Genomic DNA, 26,141 nt, shown 5'->3' with positions numbered 1-26,141 from the left:
GTGACATGATACAAATCATCATAGTAAAGAATTGGTCTCATAGAAATATGCAAAATGGAGTGTCTGAGGCAGAAAGTGAAGTCAGGGAAGCCAGATAGGAAAGCAGAGCAGTAACATCAAGAAAGCCTGAAATAGATGGGAACAGTGGGAGTGAACAGAGGGACTGATGCGGAGAGACCTTTCAGAAAAATCCACAAGACTTGAAGTCAGACTGGGATTGCTAGGGCAAGTTTAATTCTTACTTAAGTATCAGGAACTTTTAATTATAGTCTTGAGATGTGTGTAGGCTCTGATGTAGTGACAGAACATTTGCCTCACTCTTCCTATCTCTTAATACATAAAAATTCTTTTAATAAAACTCCCTGATTCCCTTCTTCAGTATTCAGTCATTCAACAAATATTTATTGATCCTTCACTGTGTATCCTGGACTATGTGCTGGGGATACAGTGATGGCCCCTGCCTTCATAGAGCTTACATTCTAATTAAGGAGACAAAAATAAGCAAGTAAACAAAAGAATAAATAATGTTTCAGGTTGTAATATATAAGGAAATAAAATACTCTTTTTGATAAATTATCCAAGATAGACAAATAGGCTGCTCTCTTAAGCTGGGTTCTCTAGAGGAGCAAAACCAGTAAAGTTCATATATACATACAAAATGAGAGATTTATTTCAAGGAAATGGCTCACGCAGCTGTGGAGGCTGGCAAGTCCCAAATCCATGGGTCAGGTGGCAGGCTGGAGGCTTCTCCTGACTCACGTGGTAGCAGGGCCTGACAAACCCAAAATCTGCAGGTCAAGTGGCAGGCTGCTGGCTCATGGGATTGTGGAGGCTGGCAAATCTGAAATCGACAGGTCAGACAGGAGGCTACTGGCTCACATCCCAAGAACCAGAGGTCAGAGGATGATGAGGCAAATGTAGGATGGAGAGAGAGTGAGCTTTGCCAGAACATATATTGAACACAGGCCACACCCCCAAGGAAACTCCTCTTTCAATTGATTGGCTGCTCACATCAGATCACAAAATGGAGGATGATGACATAATATCTGACAAACCATTGAGAATCGTGGCCTACCAAAGTTGACACATCACAGATGCTTAAAAAAAAAAAAAAAATTGATACGGGAAACAACCTTAAAAGGTTATCAGAGAAAGCTTCTCTGACGAAGTAACATTCAAACTGAAGCCTTAAGAATGAGAAAGAGCCAAGGGAAGAACTCAAGCAGTCAGAACATTAGGTGCATAGCAGCTGTTCAATGAACTGAAAGACCAGAGTAGCTGGCCATAGAGAGTGAGGGGGAGAGTGATATAAGACTAAGAAGCAAGGGTAACCAGATCATTTAGAGTGTGGAGAGCCATGGGAAGGAGTTTTCGTTTTATTTTTAAGCGCAGTAAGAAACCACTGGAGAGTTTTATGTAGAGAGTATTGTGGTCCTTTTTGTCATCATATAGGCCCAGTGCCAGCAATTCTCAATCCATTCTAACACAGGGCTACCAGTAGGAACTTTTCCTACATCTGTGTTGTTAGCTCTTACCTTGTAATCTTTCTCTTCTCAGCGGATTGCCCTTTCCTGTGTGAGCAAGTGTTTATAGAAACCTTTAAAAGTTTCTTTGCCCTTTATGTAATGTAAAAATAATTATCAGCTAGCTTGTCTAGGACATCCAGACCTCTGTCCTCCATGTATTCCTTATCCCAGTGTCCTACATAAAATATAGGAAGCAAAAATAGAGTTCAGCACTAGAATGACTGTAGACTGCCCCCTTCCTGATCTGGGGAAAATTTAATTGTTCACATAATCACAGAAAAATATTGCTATAGTTCTTTGATTTTCTATAGAAATTAAATCAGTGGATTATTTTGTTTTCTCAGTTGAAAAATTTAAATTTGAGCATAGCTCTGATGTATCCGAAGATTTCTTTTCCCCCAGATATTCAGATTTTGTCTCTAATTCAGATTTCGAAGGAAAAAACTTCATATAACAGAAAGTAAGAAAGCTATTTTTAGCCAACAGTAAATCTCAAAATACTGAGATTTTGGTTCTCCTTAGTCCTTTAGACTTGAAACTTTGGAAAAATCTTTGACTTCTTCCCCTCCCTCGTTACCCATTGCCATCAAGTCGATTTCATAGTGACCTATAGGACAGGGGTAGGACTGCCCCATAGAGTTTCCAAGGAGCGCCTGGTGGATTTGACCTTTTGGTTAGCAGCCATAGCACTTAACCACTATGCCACCAGGGTTTCCTCCACTCCTTAGTCCACGACATCTAATCTTTTGCCAGGTCTCACACATCAGTCCACCCTATTTTCATTCTTGTTGGCAGGAATGGTTCAGGCCATCATGCTTTGCCAGGACTAAGGCAATGAGTAGTCTAATTTCCCCCTTCTCATCAAAAAAAAAAAATTTTTTTTTCTTCTAATTAGCCTACACTAGTGTTAAGAAGTCCTGGCACAGTGGTTAAGCGCTCAGCTGCTAACCGAAAGATTGGAGGTTGGAACCTACCAGCCGCTCCACTGCAGAATAAACTTGGCAATCTGCTCCCACAAAAATTACAGCCGGGGAAACCTTATAGTACAATTCAGCTTTGTCATACAGGGTCGCTGTGAATCAGAATCAACTCAGCTGCATACAACAACAACAGTATTAGATCTACTTTAGTGCATCGGAGCCCTGGTGATGTAGTGATTAAGCGCTCGGCTGCTAACTAAAAGGTTGGCAGTCCAACCCCTCCAGCTGCTCTGCGGGAGAAAGATGTGGCAGTCTGCATCCGTAAAGATTATAGCCTTGGAAGCCCTTAGGGACATTCTACTTTGTCCTATAGGGTTGCTATGTGTCAGAATCAACTCGATGGCCAGAGGTTTGGTTTTCAGATTTATTGCCTACTAATGGCAATTTTTTTTTTTTTTTTAAAGGAAGTACAAACCAGCTACTCAGCCTGGCATTCAGACTGTCCTGGCAGAAATAGCCTACTAACCACTAACCCATTGCTGCTGAGTCGATTCCAACTCAAAGCAACCCCATAGGACAGAGTACATCTGCCCCATAGAGTTTCCAAGGAGTGCCTGATGGATTCTAACTGCCGACGTTTAGGTTAGCAGCTGTAGCTCTTAACCACTACACCACCAGGGTTTCCACTATATATGTGTATATATATGTGTGTGTGCATATGTATTTTGTATTGTAATCTTTCTGTAATAGTTAAAATTCTTAAATAGATAATAGTTTTTTATTTTAAAAAAATGTATGAACACGATGATTGTGGGAGAAAAATATCCAGATTATATATGCTTGTTTGTTTCAATTAACTGATATGATTTGTTTGATTTGGCAATGTTTATAATCATTTCAGAGCCCTGATGCTGACCAATAGGTCAGCAGTTCTAATCCCCTAGCCCCTCCTTGGAAGCCCTATGGGCAGTTCTGCCCTGTCCTGTGGGGTTGCTGTGAGTTGGAATCAACTTGATGGCAGCGGATTTGATTTGGATAATCATTCCATGACGGAATCAGTGATCTTGATGAAATATTTGCTGCTTTTGTCTGGGTTAAAAAAAAAAATGCATTTTTCAGTTTTTTAATATAGCTAATATTTGTATGGAAGAAACCTTTAAAAAATTATAATTAAAAATGTCATCAATCCTGTCATCTCTTCACTATTTTTATTTTTGCAGTTACCATCATATACATATATTTTAAGTTGCAATCATAGTATATATCCTTTTGTATACTATTTACTGTATCATAAATGTCTATGTTTTCGTGATGCTTTGCAATCTTTATAATTTTTCATTTTTATGGCTATATAACCTTTGGTTGGTAAACTGTAATGTATTAAATCGTCCTCACTAATTTAAAAAAAAAAAACATACATGCTGCAAAGAATGTGTGTGTGTGTGTTTCTTTTGAATCATTAGAATGAATGCCCAGAAACAAAATTTTAAGGTCAAAGTGGTATTTGCTAAATATTGCTATCTATTTTCCCAAAACATGGACAGAGTTACAGTTACACTAGTAACAACTGTAAAAACTAACTTTCCCCAAAGTTGATATTGAATATTATTACACACCAAAGAAAAAAAAAACTTACACAGAGATAAAGAGTGTGAATTGTCCAGAGTTTTTTTAATGCAACAATAAACCTTAATCATTATTTTCAAACATGTGGTGTATATGGAAACCCTGGTGGCACAGTGGTTAAGTGCTACGGCTGCTAACCAAGAGGTCACAGTTCAAATCCGCCAGGCACTCCTTGGAAACTCTATGGGGCAGTTCTACTCTGACCTATATAGTCACTATGAGTTGGAATCGACTTGACGGCAGTGGGTTTGGTTTTGGGTTTGGTATGGTGTATATCTGCTAAAATGAAATAATTATCTATCACTGATTTATGAAGGGTGTATTATGGTTATTTCAGGAAATTCACTCTTTTTAAAGAAACATGTAAGTGGAGTATGTCTGATTAACCATCAGAACTTTAATGTAACTCTGAGTAAGTGAAGTGGACAAGATTTCTTAAGGTAAATGTCAAACTAGTTCTGGAAGTTGTTTTTGAAGCTGTATTTTTCAAAACCTGTTGAAAAGATAAGGATGATGGGATCCTTACAGTCATATAATATATAATGACAACTGAAGCAGCATGACACTGACACAGAGACCGACCTACCAATAAGTGGAACAAAAACAACTTAGCAACAGACTCAATATAAATAAGAAAGTAAACATTTCAGATTAGTGAAAATTCAGATTGTCAATGGGATGATTCATTAACCATTTAACAAAAATAAAGTTAGATCCCTATCCAATTCCAGACTCAAAAATAAAAGTACTACAAAAAAATAAGTCAATTGGAATTGGGAAGGGCCTTTCTTCTGAGATGCCTCTGGGTGGACTTGAACTTCCAGCCTTTTGGTTAGCTGCTAAGCATGTTAACCATTTGCCCTTAGTACATCTTGCAGTTACGTAAGCACTGGAAAAAATCTTGAGAAAAGCAGTGAAGATTCATCCTTCTGACATGTATGTAAAAGCCAAAAATCTTTTTTTTTTTTTAGTTGGCTTGAGTACAAGCAGTACAGGTACAAAGACATCAGGTCAAAGTTTGATTTTTTTCTACTTTGACTGCTTAGAGCTTTTAGGGGCTTTGCCTCCCCTAATAATATGTCCCCTGGATTGAAAAATAAAATATTGTCATGAACTTAGAAGAAGGACAGTTTTCACTGGTATTTTTAAAGAAACAAACCTTCTTTACCTTGCGTTGCTTTCTGTAGAACTGACATTCGACTGATACCTACTGGCGTGGCCATGTTGGTTGTTAACATATTGAAATATGTTCTTACTGGTAGATAAAGGGCTGCCCTGCCATCGCCCAGCCTCTCCCCCAGCAGCCCTACCCCTGCACCTCCCTATAGTCCAAAAATTAAAAGGTTATCACAGTCCAGCAAATGAAAAGATCCTGCTTCATCACTACTGCATCCACACTGATTGCTGGTGCCTGGGCCATTTCCATTATTCAATAATTCTGAGTATCACCCTGACATTCTGACTGTTCTGGTAAATCATTACTGTTTTAGTAGTGTTTGCATTCTGCCAGCTAGAGTGTCGAATGGCTCTAGCTTACCTGCCATTGCTTATCTGTGTAAAACCAAAATTTACAATTTTATTATTTTCTGAATAAATCCAGAATACCATTAAACTGTAACTGCGATAGCCTCTTAAAGCACCACTGTTTTTTCGCCCTTTATATCTCTCAGTGTTGACAGTTTGACCTAAGTTCTGTGTTCTCTTGTTGTTCCTTTCAGTTCGCTTTGCACCTTATAGGCCTCCAGATATCTCTCTGAAGCCTCTGCTCTTTGAAGTGCCCAGCATCACTACAGAGTCCGTGTTTGTTGGCCGGGATTGGGTTTTCCACGAAATAGATGCTCAACTGCAAAGTTCAAATGCCAGTGTAAACCAAGGAGTAGTGATTGTGGGAAATATTGGGTTCGGCAAAACTGCCATTATCTCCAGGCTGGTGGCCCTCAGTTGCCACGGCACACGGATGAGACAGATCGCCTCAGACAGCCCACATGCCTCCCCCAAACGTATGTATTCCTTTTTAAAGAACGCCCTGCTTCGTTGCTCTGAAATGTTTTCTAACATTTGTATTAGATCACATCTTCTTTTATTTCCTGATTTGCAAAATCTGACTTGCGTATGAGGGCCATCATTCAGAATTGAAAGAAAGAATGCAATATTCTGTTTGCATTTAATCCACATATCCAGCAGTCACCTAAGTGTGACTGAGAAAAACCTTTCTCTCAGAAAAAATTTATGACTCTTCCCTACTGGCTATATGGCTAGTCTGTCCTTTGGTTAATGACTATAAGCAATTGCCTGTAGAGCTGTTCGCATCCATCACTGTCAGCTTTTGCTCTGCCTGTGCCCATTTCTTCTTACATGCCAGCACAATCTGTTCACAGCCTTCGTTTACTTGCTATTGACGTCAGTGTTGCACTGCTTGGGCTTGAGCTTCAACTGTGTCCTTGGAGGATTTTCCCTGCTTTCTTGTGAAAAGGTGCTGAGCTCTCTGTGTATTCATGCTTCTTTCATCACTAGCAGAGCACAGCTTAATGATCACCACCAGGATCTTGTTTATTTTAAAAACACTTATGTAGTACTTACTATATGCCAGTCACCCTCTTAAGTGCTTTACAAATATTAATTCATCCAGTCCACATAACAACTCAGTGAGGTAGTTCATGTTATCTTTACTTAACAGGTAAGGAATCAGTAAGCCTCACATGTCTCACAGCCAATACATGGTCAAAGTAGAATTCAAGCCGAAGCAGTCTGGTTTCATAGGCCATTCTCTAATCTATTTGCTATGCCGTATTGGTGGAACTCACTCGAGTATAGGAGATAAAAAGAAACATAGATGTTCTTCCTAAATACACTGTGCCTATAGAACAAGTCTGGAGCCTTGGTGGCATAGTGGTTAAGATCTCAGCTGCTAACCCAAAAAGGAGGCAGTTCAAATCTACCAGCTGCTCCTTGGAATCCCTGTGGGGTAGTTCTCACCTATCCCATAGGGTCGCTATGAGTCAGAATCTACTCGACAGCACCTGGTTTGGTTTTTTGGTTTATAGAACAAGTCTACCTGGCTTCTGTGAGATATAAGAGAAGCAAAAAAAAAAACTACTCTTCTGCTCGTCTAAATCAATAATCTGTCCCACCGCAAATTTTCAAACAACCACTAGAAATGGTTTGAGGCCATAGTAGTTACAGGATCTAGCCAATGCTAGAAACTTAGCAGAAACTCACTGAATACACTCCAAACATCCTGACTTACTGTTGAAATTAATTAGCACTCTCATGTCGTTAAGTAGGCAGATTGCCTTTTCTAAACATGGATGTCAAACACATGAAAGAAGAACCAGTTTCTTCATTTTCTAGGAAGAAAATTGGTTAAACCAAGAGTCCCTGTTTACCCCAGAGTATGGTAAAAATTGGAATGGAAGAATTGTCTTATTAAGCGCAATATAATGTTTAGTTTCAGAATGAAACCCTTCAGAGGTAGATTGGCATAGTGTCCTGGAAGCCAAGAGCCCAGTGTTTGAGCTCCAGCACTCAAATTAACTATACTTGTGACCTTCAGAAATTTACTTTAATTCCTTAGATCTCAGTTTTCTCATCTGTAAAGTGAAAAATTGACAATATTAACTAGTTAATATTGAAAATTTATCCCTGTGCTTAAAGTCTGTGATTCTAAAAACATGTCTTCATGGTTAAAAGTAACTTTCCACACCTATTCCAGTAATTTCCTTTGAGTGCTTAAATATCTACCATACCAAACTACTCCTTATCTGAGTAGTCTAAGAGGTTAGCTATTTGAGTGTGTCAGAAAGAAAACCAGATAGCTAAATAGTCTCTCTGACTTCTCTGTATATCACTGTTGCAGATAACAGAATGGTAGAATCATGCATGACAGAGGATAAACCCCAAGGGCAAGAAGAGCTGCTTTCTCAGAAAGCAAAGGTACCTGGGGGTCCCCTAAGGGAGCCTGGGAGAGAGAGAGTTAATAGAAAACAGCCCATATACTGCCCAAAACAGAGGTTCTTTAAAAGTAGTTGATTGACTTGTTCTGTAATGCCCATTCCCTTTTATCTACTGAGAATCTCCAAAAAACACTGGAAACTCTCCATTCAAGAAATGAATGTCCATCATTGAGATTATATTTTTGCATGATAGTTAACCCTCAAAACTTGCAAAGGAACCAGGGGAGATAGAGTACCTAGCTATGTATTTATTAGAATTACAGAACTAAAAAAAAGAACTAGCAGTTGCCTAATACAAAAATAATTTTTGTGGTAGTCTGTTGATGTTCAAACTGCATTCTGCCCTGGCCATCTTAATGGAACTACTAGCTCTTAAAAAAGGGTCAAAAATAAGTGACTGATACAATGCCAGCTATTTGGGGGCATAAATCTGTTACAATACTAACTGACACTGGCAGTGTTACTGGCAGCAGCAGAATTTTTTTCATTAATAATAAGAATGAGATCTGAGTAGAGAGTTTAGCTTTTTTTCGAGTTTAATTGCTTTTAAACTCAAGTTTATTTAGAATCCCACTGGCATTCCTAACCCTCAGTCAGTGATACCAATGATCCTGTTGTAGTAAAAATGGAAATAAATTGAAAATTGTTGCCGCTCCCAACTTTCATCTCTGTATCATCTGCTTTTCTTTCTTCTGCCTCTGCCTCTGCCTGCTCCACGGTGAGCAGTGCTGCTGTGGAAGATGTGAGCAGTGAGCCTGCAGTACTGCATTGCCTGGCTCTCTCCTTCCCCCACAGACACTCAGCCCCCAGCCCACCCCCTCCTTGTCATTTCCTTGGGAAAGTACAGAAGAGCTGTCAAGAAAGACACTAGCCTGTCATCCTGCTTTCCACCTACACCCTTTCTCAAACTTGACCCCACCCCCGCCAGTCTCCCCCACCACTACCACCACCACCCACCTACCCCAACCCCCCAACACACATGCAAAGAACAGAAACACTTTGTGATAATAGACCTGTTGTGTGATTCAGGCATTATTACATTAACCACAAGAATAGTCGGTACAGTAGTTAGGGAAGTCTAATACAAGACTATACTTTTCCTGTTACTAAGAGTCTCAGTGTAGTTATTACTTGGATTTGACATTTGCTAACAGCTACCATTTTTTTTTTACCATGTCCCAAACAGCTGTTAAGTAAATAACCCCTACCATCCCTGGTCTGCTCGTTTCAGAAGTCTGTTTTGCCAGTTTTTTGATGTGCACAATCACTACTCCCTACCTGTTAACTTTTATTTCTACTGTTCTCTAAACACCAAACTGAAAATAAGGCACTCAGACAGAAAGGAAGGCATCTCCAAAAGAGAATAGCTAGAAGACAGAGTGTTCAGACAGTAATTACCCACAAAATCCAGTACCAGATGAAAGGGGAATGGGGTAGCGGGAAGGTGTGAATAGAAGAAATGATATAGTGATAGTCAATCACCCACAATCTAATTTTAGAATATCCCCCCCACCTTAAAAGAAATCCAGTACCCATTAGCAGTCAGTCCCATTCTCCTGCTACCTCCCCATCCCCAGCCCTAAGCAACCACTCATCTATTTTCTGTCTCTGTGGATTTGCCTGTCCTGGACATACCATATAAATGAGATCATACAGCTTGTGGCCTTTTGGTGTCTAGCTTCTGTCCCTTAGCCTGATGTTTTTAGGGGTCATCCAAGTTGTAGCATGTATCACTATTTCATTTCTTTTTTTTTTTTTTTTTTTTTGCCAAATAGTATTCTATTGTATAGATATAGCACGTTGTATTTATTCATTCATCAGTTGATGGGCCTTTGGATTGTTTCTGCTTTTTGGCTTGTGAATCATATTTCTATGAACATTTGTGTACCAATTTTTATGTGTACTTGTGTTTTTGTTTCTCTTGGGTTCCACCTAGAGGTGGAATTGCTGGGTTATAGAACAAACGGAATTTAATCATTCTCCCTTTAGTTCAGAGTTTTATGATTATCTAATGCAAATATCTCATCTTTCTAATCCAGATGTCGATGCCAACAGAGAGCTGCCACTTACTCAGCCACCTTCAGCCCACTCATCTATCACCAGTGGAAGCTGCCCAGGAACCCCAGAAATGCGCAGGCGGCAGGAAGAAGCTATGCGGAGACTAGCCTCGCAGGTATAATAGTATAAAAAAAAAAAAAAAATAGGTTAAAAAAAAAAATGGTTGCTAATTGGGTCGATTCAGACTCACGGTGACCCCACGTGTTGGGGATATGCTATTTCCATTTAACATCAGGGAGGCAAAGATGGGAGATCTTTGATAAAGTGAACAAAAATATGTACAGGTATACTAAGAGAACATGGAGAGAAGTTTTTCTTTCTTTGTTATTCCTAGAAAAATAAAAATTCCAAAATACTGTTATTATTATGGAATCAGAACCTTTGAGCTGGAAGGGCCCTTAGGAGTAATCAGAGTCCTGTAATGAATACAAGTTGAGACTCAGAAAAGTTATATGGTTTACCCCAGATCACGCTGTAAGTAATCGGTAGTTCAGGGGTTTTGTTGTTGTTATTTATTTTTTTCATTCCTAGCTCAAAACTCTTCCTGCTAGACTACACTGTCCGTAATATTTTTTATATGTTTGGGTTTTGAATTTTTATTTTTCTATCAAAGTAGCACATGCGTATAGTTTAGAAAATGAAATACTCAAAGGTTTATAATAAAAACCATCATCAATTCTCTTCTCCTCTGTTGTTGTTGTTAGGCGCCGTCAAGTCAAGTTCAACTCATAGTGACCCTGTGTACAACACAACAAAACACTGCCCAGTTCTGCACCATCCTCACAGTCATTGTAACACTTGAGCCCATTGTTACAGCCACTGTGTTGATCCATCTCGTTGAGGGTCTTCACTTCTTTGCTTATCCTCTATTCTACCAAGCATGATGTCCTTCTCTAGGATCTGGTCCCTCCTGATAATATGTCCAAAGTATATGAGACAAAGTCTCACCATCCTTGCTTCTAATGAGCATTCTGGCTGTACTTCTTCCAAGACAGATTTGTTCATTCTTCTGACAGTCCATGGTATGTTTAATGTTCATCACCAACACCATAATTCAAAGGCATCGATTCTTCTTTAGTCTTCCTTATTCGTTGTCCAGCTTTTGCGTGCATATGGGGCGATTGACAAATACAGTGGCTTGGGTCATGCACACCTTAGTCCTTAAAGTAACATCTTTTGCAGCAGATTTGCCCAGTGCGATGGGTCGTTTGATTTCTTGACTGCTGCTTCCATGTGGGTTGATTATGGATTCAAATAAAATGAAATCCTTAACAACTTCAATGTTTTCTCCATTTATCATGATGTTACTTATTGGTTTAGATGTGAGAATTTTTGTTTTCTTTATATTGAGGTGTAATCCACACTGAAGGCTGTAGTCTTTGATCTTCATTATTAAGTGCTTCAAGTCCTCTTCACTTTCAGCAAGCAAAGTTGTGTCATCTGCATGTCACAGGTTGTTAATTAATCTTCGTCCAGTTCTAATGCTACATTCTTCTTCATGTAGTCCAGCTTCTTGGATTGTTTGCTCAGCATACAGATTGAATAGATATGGTGAAAGGATACAACCCTGACGCACACCTTTCCTGACTTTAAACCGTGCAGTATCCCTTTGTTCTAACAACTGTCTCTTGGTCTATGTACAGGTTCCTCACAAGCACAACTAAGTGTTCTGGAATTACCATTTTTCACAATGTTATCCATAATTTGTTATGATCCACACAGTCAAATGCCTTTGCATAGTCAATAAAACACAGGTAAACATCTTTCTGGTGTTCTCTCCTTTCAGCCAAGGTCCATCTGACATTGGCAGTGATATCACTTGTTCCACATCCTCTTCTGAACCCAGCTAGAATTTCTGGCAGCTCCTTGTCGATGTACTGCTCCCATCATTTTTCAATGATCATCAGCAGAATTTTACTCGTGTGTGATATTAATGATACTGTTTGATCATTTTTATATTCTGTTGGAAACCCTGGTGGCGCAGTGCCAACCTGAAGGTCAGCAGTTCGAATTCACCAGGTGCTCTTTGGAAACTCTATGGGGCAGTTCTCTGTCCTATAGGGTCGCTATGAGTCGAAATCGACTCGACAGCACTAGTTTGGTTTTTGGTTTGTTGGATCACCTTTCTTTGGAATGGGTGCAAATATGGATCTCTTCCAGTTGGTTAGCCAGGTAATTGTCTTCCAAATTTCTTGGAATAGACAACTGAGCTCTTCGAGCACTACATTTGTTTGTTGAAACATCTCAATTGGTATTGCATCAATTCCTGGAGCCTTGTTTTTCACCAGTGCTTTCAGTGCATTGTGGACCCCTTCCTTCAGTATCATCAGTTCTCGATCATATGCTATGTCCTGAAATGGTTGAACATGGACCTGTTATTTTTCATACCATGACTCTGTGTATTATTTCCATCTTTTTATGCTTCGTGCGTCATTTAGTATTTTCCCCATAGAATCCTTCACTATTGCAACTCAAGCCTTGAATTTTTTCTTCAGTTCTTTCAGCTTGAGAAAATGCCAAGCATGTTCTTCCCTTTTGATTTTCTGTCTCCAGCCCTTTGCATATGCTATTATAATACTTTACTTTCCCTTCTCAAGCTGCCCTTTGAAATCTCTCTTCAGTTCATTTACGTCATCATTTCTTCCATTTTCTTTAGGTACTGTACATTCAAGAGCAATTTTCAGAGTCTCTTCTGACATACATCTTGGTCTTTTCTTTCTTCCTGTCTTTTTAATGACCTCTTGCTTTCTTCATGTATGATGTCCTTCACCTGTCACCCACCTATTCTGTAAAGGCAACCACTTTGAACTCTTAGGGCTGTTTCTCTGATCTTTACCTCCACATTTTAAAATAATACTCATTTAGTGCTATAACTTGTTTCATCACTTACACACATTATCTATTGCTTCATATTATGAATGATAAGAATTTTAGCTCTTTCACCCTCCTACTGCCATCCCAGTATAGTTATACCATGATTTTTGGCTGAATCCATATTTCAGCATTTTCAGTATTAAGATTATACAAATATGATTCACAGTAGAGCCAAGGAATGTCCTATGATAATGTTTTATATCTTTAAAAGTTTCATTTTTCTAAGTTATAAAATGCCTCGTTTTTTAATTTGTTTATTTTTCTTCAAACCTACAGCTAAGTCATTCCATGACTCCATAGCCATTAATAGCTTTGTAAAATGCCTCTCGATACAGTTTTTCACACTTCTCAGTTATATTTTTTCTCCTGGAGACATCTATCCTAAAGGCTTCTTTGGGCCCCAGTCTGGACCCAGGATGTTCTCAAGGCTTACCACCTAGTTATGCTGGAAATTCCTATCACTTCTCTTGTATATTTTATCCCATGACGTCTTCCTTGATTTTATTTCTCATTTTGATGGATCATATCCTCTAGTAGCTTTCTGAGAAAGAGTACATAGGAAGTAAGTTTTTTGAGACTTCACATTTCTAAAAACATGTTTATTCCATGCTTTCACTTTGTTGTTTGTTTGACATAGTATATAATTCTACATTAAAAATTATTTTCCCTCAGATTTTTTAAGGCATTGCTGCATTGTCTGGAGCTTCCAATATTGCTATTGAATAATCTGGCACTAGTCTTATTCTTAATGCTTTGTATATACATTCTTTTCTCCCCAGAAGCTTTTAAAATCTTCTTATAACCATTGCTCTGAAATTTCTTGATGATATACCTTGATATGGGTTTTTTTTGTGTGTGTGTATTGGCACCTAGTGAGCCCTGGAGAGATAGCCTTCAGTTCTGGGAAATCATTGTGCATTACTTATTGATGACTTTCTCTCCACCCTTTCTTCTCTTCTTTTCTTCTATAACTTCTATTAATCAAAAATTAGACTGCCTGTACTGATAACTCTAGTTAAGAGTGCATCTTAACTTTTCTGTCTAGTTTTCTATACCTTTGTTTTTCTTTTTCATTTTTTGAGTCACATTTGAGAGATTTCCTAAACATTATCTTTTAATCCTTTTACAAGAATTTTTAGTTTGGCTATCATAGTTTTAAATTCCAATAGCTCTTTCTTGCTCTCAAATTACTCCCTTTTTATGTCATCCTGTTCTTGTTTTATGGATGCAATATGTTGTCTTATTTGTTTTTTAGTAGTTAGGCACTGTGAAAAGTGATTGAAAGCTTGTGTGTGGAGAGAGATTAACTGTAGAGCATTAATATGACCCACTAGACCAGACCTTTAATCTAAATACACAAAAGCAGTGTCTATAAGTTTTGTGTGTATGTGTTATTATCTTTTCCAGGAAGAATCCTTTAATCTCCTTGTCTGTAGGCTATATATTCTGGGTGCTAGCATTCTAAAGCTAAGAAAGCTGAGGTTTCACCATTCAGTATGCAGACTCATTTAAGCTCCCTGCTTTGCTTTGTATCTGATGTCCTAAATCTAAATTATCTCCAGTTCAATTCCACCAGTGAATATAATTCTCTTTTCTGTGGGTGTTATAGAAGATAGGTGGTCACCTGACTGGGCAGGATGGGGATAGAAATTTGGGAACCTAACTGCTTCATATATAAACCTCAAAAAAAACTTGTTTTCAGCCCTGTTCCTCGCCCCCATCTTCCATGCTTCTAATTCGTATACTTTCCTGAGTTTTCTAATTCCTTTGCTTTTCTGAAATTTTTCAGACAATTTGGCTTACTCCTTTTGTTATTATCCCCAGTAGGCATTATTTCACCTTCTTCCAGCTGTTAGGTCATTTATAAATCTTCCAGTCACTTTCCATCTCCATATATTGTAGTCTAAGATTATATATAGATACTTCTAGTTGCATCAGAGATGGAGTTTGCATTTCATTTTTTTTATTCTCTGGGTTATTTCGGGGGATTTATAAGGGAATAACAAAGTAGAAATGTCTGTCTCTAATATTTAAAGAATTGTCTTAGCCTCTTTAATTAGTAATAAGGAACAGGAGTCATCTGCAGTATCATAATGTTCTAATTTCTTCATAGAAAAAATTATACTGCTTCCCACTCCAGCTGAGAGCCAGGAGCAGTTTGTTTCCCCAAACTACATTATTAGTTGTCCCCACTCATTGGTATACATCTATACATGGGATTCTGAAAACAGTCTTGAGATTTTCCTTACACTCATTGCTAACACAGTGCAACTTTAAAAGGCATCTCTGATATTTTCTGGGTGAATTCATCTTTAACCTTACTTTCTGACCTAGCATCCCACTTCTAGAAAGTCTGTTTGCATTTTCATCTTGCTTTTGTAGGTGGTTGCCTATCACTTCTAGAAATCCCCCCTGAAGATACACCTTGACTGATGTGGAAATATACAAGGTTATTTCTTGCAACATTTTTTATAAATGCAAAATATTGAAAATACCTTAATGGTTGTACATGGAGGAGAAACTAAATAAACTATGGTACATCCACTCAGTGGAATATTATGCAGCTGAAAAAAAGAATGATGAAGATCTATATGATTTTCAGGATACACTGTTAAGTGAAAAAAAAATACTAAATATGTGATGCCAACCTTCATATAAGAAAGAAGGGGGTATAAGAAAATATACATGCATGTACTCATTTGTACAAAATAAGTACAGGAAAGATAAACCAGAAACTAAAGAAATTGGTTCCTATAGGGGATAGGTGGGAAAGGGATGGAAAGAAGTGGGTAATGGGAATACAGTACGGGGATGAGGAAGGAGTGACACTTCTCTGAATATATCTTTTGTATAGTTCTGACTCTTAGAAACATAGTAATATTTCACATCCCCTTCACATAGCCAAAAAATAAACACATAAAACCAGTCAGAATTTTGGGCGGGACCCAAAGTGGAATGCAAACACTAACAAATGAACATAAAGGTATTACAAATGAATAGCATTTCTACACTGAAAGAGACACAGAAGAAAAGAACTAAGTAACTGGAAAACAATATCTTGATGGAATCCTGTAAAACTAAAGACAAAAAGAACTGTATATAAATGCTGCCATATAGTTAGTGAATGTGTTTCTCACAAGCATATGTCTTATCAATTCTGCAAAGACATTATGGAATATACCAGAATTGAACAAATAAGTAAATATATTTTAGATGATAAGAATTGGCTTTCTCCTTATTGGAGAAAGAAGTTACAAATGAAGAAAGGAGAAAGGCTAAAATGAAACAAGTGGTACTAGATTTGAATTTGAAGTGTCAGTATTTACTCATGGTTTTTTATGTATGTAGAAGTAGATACATACAGAAACATAGATAGGTATTTATGTGAGAGTTAGTATATATACATATATATGTCCTAGCTCTGTCCACTGAAAGGAGGGTCTAAAAGCAATGATACCTCAGTAGCAGTGAACACACCTAGTGCCCAGATCTTGTTTTCTAAACAGGGTTTTCCAGTAAAAAGAACCAGGGCTCTTTATAGAAGTAGATCCAAGTCTGGGACATGGAAAATAAAAGATGAGCTTAGACAGTTTTTTGGTGCCAGAAAGTAAAGAAGTAGTCAGAAAAGATGGGGGCTTGTTGAAAGAGCACAGGAGCCAACCTGAAGGAGCTTCTAATGACCAAAGCCAGAATAACTTGAGCAACAAAATAAATAAAGAATTCGATTATAACCAATAAAAAAAAAAGATTGTATCACATTCCCCATCTTACATGAATTAGGCAGTTTCTGAGTTAACAGCTTTTATTTTACTTGAAAAAAAATTCTTGAGGAATGGGGAAACAGAAGACAATCATTAGAGAATGATCATATAATAACCACAGTTATTGCTCCTGCCACGCATAAGTCTGTTTGCATTTTCATCTTGCTTTTGTAGGTGGTTGCCTATCACTATTGCCAAGCAGATAATGCCTACACCTGCCTGGTGCCAGAATTTGTCCACAATGTTGCTGCCCTGCTCTGCCGCTCACCTCAGCTGACAGCCTATCGGGAGCAGCTTCTTCGAGAGCCTCACCTGCAGGGCATGCTGAGCCTTCGGTCCTGTGTTCAAGACCCCATGGCCTCCTTCCGGAGGGGAGTCCTAGAGCCCCTGGAGAATCTCCACCAAGGTACAGATGAGGTGCAAAGCAGGTGGAAGGTGGGGATTTTGGAGCGCAGAGTCACCTGGGACATGCTGTGGAAATTAATCTTTTTATCACATTGCCAAACTAAATGTTCCATGGCTGATTTACTGGAACAGAATACAGTTAACAGATAAAAGATTTCATTTGGAAAAAAAAAAAAACAGATTCCTACAGAAACTACTACTTCCTCCTTTCTTTATAAAAATTCTCATTCTGATTTCCAAATACATTTTTCTTATACTAAAGCTAATAGAGCTTTCAGTCCTTTCTCTGGAGTTCAAATAAATTAGTAAAGATGTGGCCTCTTCCTGCTTAGTCTTGTGGATTTTCTGCCATCAGAAACCTCTCTAGTCTTTATGTTTGATATTTTATATTACTCTGTTGGTTTAACTAAAATGAAATGGCATCCATGGTTGTACAACTCCGTGTATATCCTAAAAACCACTAACTTGTATACTTTAAAAGGTTGAATTTTATGTACATAAATTATATCTCAATAAATTTGTTACGTTTTAGAAGTGGGGGAAAAAATAAAATGATGTCCATCTCCCTCTCATACTCATTCCTTTCTTCCATTTCTCCTCTGCATCTCCAGTGTTGGATATGACCTAAGTGCAGCCATCTCTTCAAAGATGGTGTATGCCTTCGTCAGTCTCCCAGCCCTGTCTCCTTAACTAGACTTTGTCAATGCTGGAAGCCAAAGAAGGGTTTTGAGTAAGCATGAGATTCCTGAGCAATCTTGTTTATTCCTGAGAGGCTTATATGCCTTTCTCAAGGGTTTCAGAGGTACTCATAAGAAAAAAATGATTATTATTTCTGGTCTCCTGGCCACCATCTTCAGTGATTTCAAGCTTCATGGTTGTTACTTGAATATCACAGTTTCTTTTTCCACTCAACTCTGATTACCTCTGTTTCTACCTCTACAACCACTTAACTTGACCATACTCTGGCTCTTTTTAAACCTTTTGTATAGCATACTAGGATAAAAAAAATCAAGACTCCTCATGACTAAAAAAGAAAAAAATTTTTTTTTTTTTTCATGACTAGACATGATCAACCCTGAGCCTATAGCTGTGCCAAGTACAGTTGCCATAAGGGCTGAAAGATACATTTTTAAGCACACCTTTAGCCCATTCATAGCACACCTGGACCCATCCATCCAGTCGTCAGAATTTTGTGTACTGCTTCCAGATAAACCTTCTTAAAGCATTGCTCTGTTAAAAAATGTCCTATATTGCCTACTGAATTAAAAACCTCTCTATTGCCTACCGAATTAAATTCCAGCTCCTTAGTCTGAAGTATTCATTAGCCCTTAAACATTCCACTACATTTTCCTGCCTCTATACATTTACTCATTGTTTTCTTTTCCTCATATGCCTTCTCCTCACATCTCTGCCTCTCAGAATTCTACCTGTCTTTCAAGGACCAGTTTAAATGCTATCTCATTCCTGAAATACCCGCTCATCCACCTGCCCCTAACTGTTTGATGCAGCATTAGATAACTGGAACAAATACCATTTTCAATACCATCAGAAACATGTAATACTTAAGAGTAAATTTAACAAAAGATGTGTAACACATCCACAGTGAATGCTATAAAACATTACAGAGTGAAATTAAAAAAGACCTAAATAAATGGAAAGATATGCCATGTTTGTAAACTGGAAGACTCAATGTTAGTAAGATGTTAGTTTTTCCCAAAACTGATCTGTAGATTCAGTATAATCCCAATTAGAATTTCAACAGAATTTTTTGTAGAAATTGACAAATTTTAGAAATTCAAAGGACCAAGAATAGCCAAAGGAAAGGAAGAAAAGGAAGAAAGTTTGAAGACCTAAAGTACCTAATTTTAAGATAATATAAAGCTATAGTAATCGTGACAGGCATTAATGTGCTAGTAAATTTTAACAACCAGTTCAGTCGGGGGAGGAGGGAATTCGAGTCATGAATATTTAACAGTCAGCTTTCAGAAGTCAGTTTGAGCCAACTCCAGCATTCCACTGATAGGGTGGTATTCGTGCAAGGACAGACAAATAGAGCAATGGAACTGAATGGAAAATCCAGAAATAGACCCACACACATACAAACAATTGATCTTTCTCATAGGTGCCAAGAGAATTCTTCTCATCACATGGTACTGGAACAACTAGATAAATATTCAGGGGAAAAAAATTAACCTCAGTCCCTTCCTCACACCGTACACAAATATTAATTTGAGATGGATCCCAAGCGTAAATATAAAAGCTAAAACTCTAAAACTAATAAAAAACCCACTGCCATCGAGTCGATTCTGACTAAGAACAAAAAAGTATAGAGTATCTTCACAACATTTAGATAGGTTATGATTTCTTAGAGAAGACATAAAAATCACTAATCATATAAGAAAAAATTGATATTCTAGACTTCATCAAAACTAAAAATGTCTGCTGAACAAAAGATATCACTAAGAAAGCAGAAAATCAAGTCACAAACGGGGAAAAATATTCACTGCATGTGTGTGAATGACAAAGCACTTATATCCACAATATCTAAAGAACTATAAATTAATAATGAAAAGATAAAGTCTAATTTTTAAATGGACAAAAGATTTAGACACTTCACAAAAGAAGATACAAGAATAGCCTACAAGCACATGAAAAGGTGTTTAATATCATTAGTCATCAAGAAAATGCAAATTAAAATCAAAATTAAACACCACTCCTACTCCAAAGTAGAAAAAGGTTAAAATTAAAAAGGCTAACAACACAAAATGTTAGCTGGGATGATAAACAGCGGGAACTCTCATACCCTGAACTTAAAGTATTTGTTAAGTACATATACAAGAGGTGAAGACCCTTAGTAAATATATAGTTGCACCAGACTGAAAGTGATTAAAAGCAAGGGTAAAAGGTATTAGAAAACCTTTCCAGTTTTCTGGGTGAAATAGGCGTGGCATCAGTCTTTCCCCCATTTGTGCTTTCTTGCTTCTGTGCCTAATCTGTCCCTTTTATATATCGAAAGTGATTGATTTAAAATATACCCTGTACTGATATGGCCTCATTAACATAACAAAGAAACCCCTATTCCACAACAGCAGGTATAGGGGTTAGGATTTTCACACATATTTTAGGGGGACACAATTCAGTCCATAATACAGTTGTACATATATATACAGTGAAACCTGTAACAGCCAAAACTCTAAAAGACTGCCTTATTTTTCCAGATCCCTACAAGTTTTCTGCCTTTAACAGAGTGCAGTCTCAACACTTTTCTGTCACACATTTTAGTGGAAGATATTTGAGTTTTCCTTCTCTGACAGGTTTCCATTTGACAAGCATTCCAGCTTTCCCAGGTTTTACTGTACATGTAAAGGTTACATGGAGTCCCTGCGTGGCACACATGGTTAAGCACTCTACCACTAGTCTAAAGGTTGGTGGTTTGAACCCAGCCAGAAGCTCTTTGGGAGACAGGCCTGGTGATCTGCTTCTGAAATGTTACAGCCTTGAAAACCCTATGGAGTAGTTCTACTCTGCACATATGGGGTCATCATGAGCCAGAATCAACTCAACAGCAACTAACAACAACAAAGGTTAGATAGATTTTGTTCCCTCTACTTTTTAATATTAAAGTAACCTTTATTTTTGAAATAATGGCCGTGTTCTTACATGGCAAAATTTCTTGACTGCTGCTTCCATAGGCATTGATTATGGATCCAAATAAAATGAAATCCTTGACAACTTATATTTTCTACGTTTATCATGATGTTGCTTCTTGGTCCAGTTGTGAGGATTTTTGTTTTCTTTACGTTGATGTTTGATCTATACTGAAGGCTTTGATCTTCATCAGTAAGTACTTCAAGTTCTCTTTGCTTTCAGCAAGCAAAGTTGTGTCTCTGCATGTTCATGAGTCTTCCTCTAATTCCGAGTCCCATTCTTCTTCATATATTCCGGCTTCTCAGATTATTTGCTCAGCATAACAGATTGAATAAGTTTGGTAAAAGGATACAACCCTGAGGCACACCCTTCCTGATTTTAAATCAGGTAATATCCCCTTGTTCTAACTGCCTCTTGGTCTATGTACAGGTTCCACATGAGCACAATTGAGTGTTCTGGAACGTATTGCATTGGGTAAATCTGCTGCAGAAGACCTCTTAAAAGTGTTAAAAAGTAAAGATGTCACCTTGAGAACTGAGGTGCACCTGGCCCAAGCCATGGTATTTTCAGTTACCTCATATGCATGCGAAAGCTGGACAGTGAATAAGGAAGACCAAAGAAGAATTGATGCCTTTGAATCATCATGTTGGCGAAGGATATTGAATATACCATGGACTGAATATACCATGGACTGCCAGAAGAATGAACAAATCTGTTTTGGAAGAAGTACAGCCAGAATGCTCATTAGAAGCAAGGATAGTGAGACTTCATCTTATGTTCTTTGGACATGTTATCAGGAGGGATCAGTCCCTGGAGAAAGACATCATGCTTGGTAAAGTCGGGGGTCAGCAAAACAGAGGAAGACCCTCAATGAGATAGATTGACACAGTGGCTGCAACAATGGGCTCAGACATAGCAACATGAGGATGACACAGGATCAGGTTGTTTTGTTCTGTTGTACATAGGGTCACTGTGAGTCAGAACCAACTTGATGGCACCTAACTACAACTACAACATATGGCAAAATAAGAAGTAGCAACCCTTTCTCTTCCTTAATTCTTTTGACTACTAAAGGAATATTGTTTTCTTAGTACTTCATCATCTAGAATGCTATTTTATTAATAATCGCTGTTAATAGAGCTGGAATCCATAGTTCATATCTCTTCCGAAAAAGTCACTAGGTGCAAAGTAATAGTTAAATTTCTTCAGAATCTGAGAACTGACTTACAGTACTCGGGATTTTGAAATTAAATTCCTTTATGCAGTGCTTGTACTTCAGGGGAAAAACAAAAAGGCTTGTTAATCATGCAAAAAAAAAAAAATCTGTGTTTTCAAATATGAGACTAAAACATATTACAGTTTCAATTAATCTTGTTTCTTTTAAAGGCTATAAGGGCCAATCTTGGGCAGAAGTCCCCAGCTTCATCTTCTTTTTCCTCTTTAGATACAATCTGTTTCTCACTTCAGGCATCCAATGATTTCTTATGCTCTTCCCGTTTTCCTCCCATCCGAACCTGTAAGGTCCTAATGACTAGTAACTTTAACTTGTTACTCACAGTTCATTCCTGCTAAAATTTTAATTCAATATGGGAGTTTTCATCTCTAATTGTTAAATGTAGTTAAATAATCAATAAGTGTTTAGTAAGAGTGGAAGCCTGGAATCTCACCAAACCTTCCTCTTCAGCCTAGCACTAAAGGTAAACTGATTTTGTCAATATAGGGTAGTGTAGAGTCGGGGAGGGAGCTGGACACAAAAATAGGAAATATCTGTCTCTCTCACATGATTCCTCCTACACTGGGAAGATCAAGCTAGGGCTTGGTCACATTAAGGATCTTTTAGGTATAGTTGAGGAAGCTGCTCCTTCTATAGGATCTTGGGATCTAGCCATCCCTTCCTTCCCAATACACATTCACATGTAGCCCTATTACTGCGTTGGACTTCAAAATAGACCTCTTTTGGGAATTCCCAAAGGCACATGTGATACTATTCTCTTCAATACTATCAGATTTTAAAAGATGTATAAATAAAAATGAATTTCCATGTACAAGTTCCATAACTTTAATACACATGGTATCTCACAATTGTTAATTAACATGAAGACTTCTGAAAATGATGAGATATATATTTTGTATATTACATATGTTACAAAAGCTTTCATACCTGGTGAAAAACAAAATGAATTTATTAAATGAATTTTTCCATGTCTTTATAATAAATTGTGTGCCCTGAGCTTTCATAAAAACATCTAAGAGAGGCCTTTTCTCATTTTTTCCCAAACAGATATGTGCTCAAAGACCCAATAAGAACTCACTTATCTACTTGGTAATACTAAGTAATTTGTTTCTTTCTATCTCAGAGAGAAAAATCCCAGATGAAGATTTCATCATCTTAATTGATGGATTAAATGAAGCAGAATTTCACAAACCGGATTATGGGGATACAATTGTATCATTTCTGAGTAAAATGATTGGAAAATTTCCTTCTTGGCTCAAACTAATTGTAACAGTTAGGACCAGTTTACAGGTATGTGTTTGTTTTTGTGGCATAAATTATTTCCCTTGGAGATGGCTTAACCTGAAAGAGTTCTAGGTCCTAGTTCCCTTAATGATGACATCTCTTTCTAAACCTCTACAATGTCCTTGACCATTGGTGAGAATAATTTCTAAAGAGCTTATTTTGAGAATAAGAGATTTGACCTAGATATCGTGTTCTCTGTATATAGCTGTCTTAGCTCAGACTCCCATTCTCATTGTTCTGGGTAAGTCTTTATAAAGTGTCCCTCAAAAGTAACATGAATATAAAGTCCATTTTTCTAGACTTTGTCCTAAGGACAGCAGTACAAAGAGAGTCCCTAACACACTAATTTACTGTTTGACTTTTGTTTCATGTTTTTTGTCATTTGTTGTTGTGCAAAATCCAGTTCAGTCTATAACCTGGAGTTATATTTTCTGATTCTTCCCCTTGCTTCTACTTGGACAACTTTCCTAGAGCATGAACGTGGACTTCCTTCTGTGTATGCCTTCCCCTAAAAGTTATTGCCAATATTAGGGCATATATTAAATTTTAAGACACCCTGGTGGTGCAGTGGTTAAAGCGCTTGGCTTCTAAATGAAAGGTGGGCATTTTGAACCTACCAGCCAGCCTGCGGGAGACAGATGTGGCAGCCTGCTTCCATAAAGATTTACAGCCTTGGAAACCCTATGGGGGCAGTTCTACCCTGTCCTATAGGATCGTTGAGTCAGAATCGACTCAGTGGCAATGGGTTGGGTTGTATATTAAATTTTCTACAACTGAGAGATAAGTTTTATTTTAAATCATCTTCCCTGTTCACTCACTGAGCACTTAGTGGCCTAGAAGGAGAAGTAGAAATGTAGAACTGAGCTTGTAAAGGTATATGGGCTAAGGGTAAGTGACTCCAGCTTCCCCATCATTCTCATTGTAGTTGAGTGAGCATCTCCCACTTACGTACACATGGTTTTAGAACATGGTTTAGAACAGTGATTCTCACCCTTTTTTTTTAAACCATCGCCTCTTTTGACGAACATTAAAATCTCATGCATTGTATACCCATCCCACTATTTTGATGCAGTCCACAGTAAGAACTGCTAATGCACAGAAAATAGTCTTAACTGCCTTTTCCCCCCTCAGACATTTAGTATTATATTCCTATATGTTAACCAGTTAGCTTTTCTGCCTTCCATGATCAAAAACTATACTTCTAATCCTAGCCCCCACCTTGCAGATGTTTGTCGTTAATTTCAAAGTAATCTGAGCTCAAGAATGTGGATAAATCAACATACATGCATTTTTACAATGAAAAATTATATAATTTATCATTATTGGTCAGTAACTTGATTGTTAAAAATGAACAAGGAATAGAAGAAACCTCCGGTAATATAATCTCTGACTAATTTTAAATCCAAATGGACGTTTATATGTTATCCTCATACATATTTTTACATAATATCATGTGCAGTCTCAAAAGAGCTTTTAAGCATGACTGGGTAGAGCAGATGGTTTTAATTTTTCAGCTACACCAAAAGAACAGAAAAAGTACTGTACACATTAACCTACAAAGTCTAAATTTCATGCATCAAAATCTTCAGTAACTTCCCAGATACTTCATTCACTTTAACCAAGAATTTAAAATTTTTTTTTCATTCTGCTCTAGCAGTAAAATAGTTCATATGTTTTAAAAAAAATGAACCCTCATGTTCAGGCGCTCATTATTTCCACAAGTATTTCTTAAGCACTTAAAGTGTGTCAGCACTGCTTTAGCAGCTGGAGATAAAACAATGAACAAGACAGTGACCCTGCCCTCGTAGAACTTATATTCTAGTGAGGAACACAACCAAAAAATAAGTAAAAAAATAAACATGTACTAAAATTTCAGGTAATGTTAAATTCTATGAAGAAAAATAATACAGGAATAAATAGAGGTGGTTGTTATTTTAGATAGGAACCTTATAAAGTGATGAAATCTGATTTTATCTTTTTAAAAGATATCTGTGGCTGTTGGCTGTGTAGATAATAAAGTATAGGAGATAAGAATGAAAGAAAGAGATAAGAGGCTGTTGCAGAAGTACAAGTGACAGGTAATGGTGGCGTAGACTAGAGTGGTAATGGTGGAGGCCGTGTGATGTAGTCATCTTTGGACTGTATTTTGAAGGAGACTCAAAAGGACTTGATGATGGACTGAATGTGGGTATGAGCAAGCAAGAAGATTCAAAAATGAATCCTGAGATGTTGGTGAGCAACTGGGTAAATACTGATTTGAAGCAAAGAGGAAAATCATAGATACCTCCTAGGATTTGGTGGTAGGGTCGAGGGTAATGCCATTTACTGACATATGGAAGGTTTTGTAATGGCGACAGAATTCACTTGCTCTGATTTGGTCACATTGTTTGTCTATGAAACATCCAAGTCTCTAAATGTTGAGTAGACAAAGATATTTAAGATGGAAACTCAGGGGAGATGACTAAGTTAGAAACAAAGTTAGGCGTCATCAGCATATAGATGTTATTTAAAACCATGAGACTAAATAAAATGTTCTAGGGAATGAGGGTGACTAAAGAAGAGAAAAGAATGGAGACCTGAGCCATAGGTGGTCTGGAATATGAAAGAGGAGTTGGCAAAAAAAAGGCTGGGTAGAAAAGGTCAGTGTGCAAAAAGGAAAGTGAGGGGGAAATGCTACCCAGGAAAACCAGCTGCAGAAAGTGATCCAAGAAGAAAAGTGTGGTCAACTGTGTCAAATACTGCTGAGAGGTTAAGGAAGATGAGACCTGAAACTTGATTATTGAATTTGGCAAGGTGAAAATTATTGATAACCTTGACAAGAACCATTTCAGTGCAGTGGTAGGGTTGAAAGC

The 26,141-nt window shown here is 37.7% G+C and overlaps 1 protein-coding gene across 10 annotated transcripts in view; it reads left to right on the top strand.

Annotated features, from left to right (window-relative positions):
- TANC2 (tetratricopeptide repeat, ankyrin repeat and coiled-coil containing 2) overlaps positions 1-26,141 on the top strand; it is a 375,358-nt gene that overhangs the window by 260,884 nt on the left and 88,333 nt on the right. For 9 of the 10 annotated variants that reach the window (XM_023553790.2, XM_023553792.2, XM_023553791.2 and 6 more), the window contains 4 exons: positions 5,791-6,072; positions 10,065-10,198; positions 16,893-17,124; positions 23,129-23,295. In XM_023553790.2, coding sequence (XP_023409558.1) covers positions 5,791-6,072; positions 10,065-10,198; positions 16,893-17,124; positions 23,129-23,295 — 815 coding nt within the window. The remainder of the gene's footprint in view (positions 1-5,790; positions 6,073-10,064; positions 10,199-16,892; positions 17,125-23,128; positions 23,296-26,141) is intronic. The other variant, XM_023553793.2, reaches the window with a different exon arrangement.

The sequence above is a fragment of the Loxodonta africana genome, chromosome 18 (genome assembly GCF_030014295.1).
Source record: "Loxodonta africana isolate mLoxAfr1 chromosome 18, mLoxAfr1.hap2, whole genome shotgun sequence".
Lineage (NCBI taxonomy): Eukaryota > Metazoa > Chordata > Mammalia > Proboscidea > Elephantidae > Loxodonta > Loxodonta africana.
The sequence above is the reverse complement of the archived record's forward strand: the minus strand, read 5'-3'. Positions and strand labels throughout refer to the sequence as shown.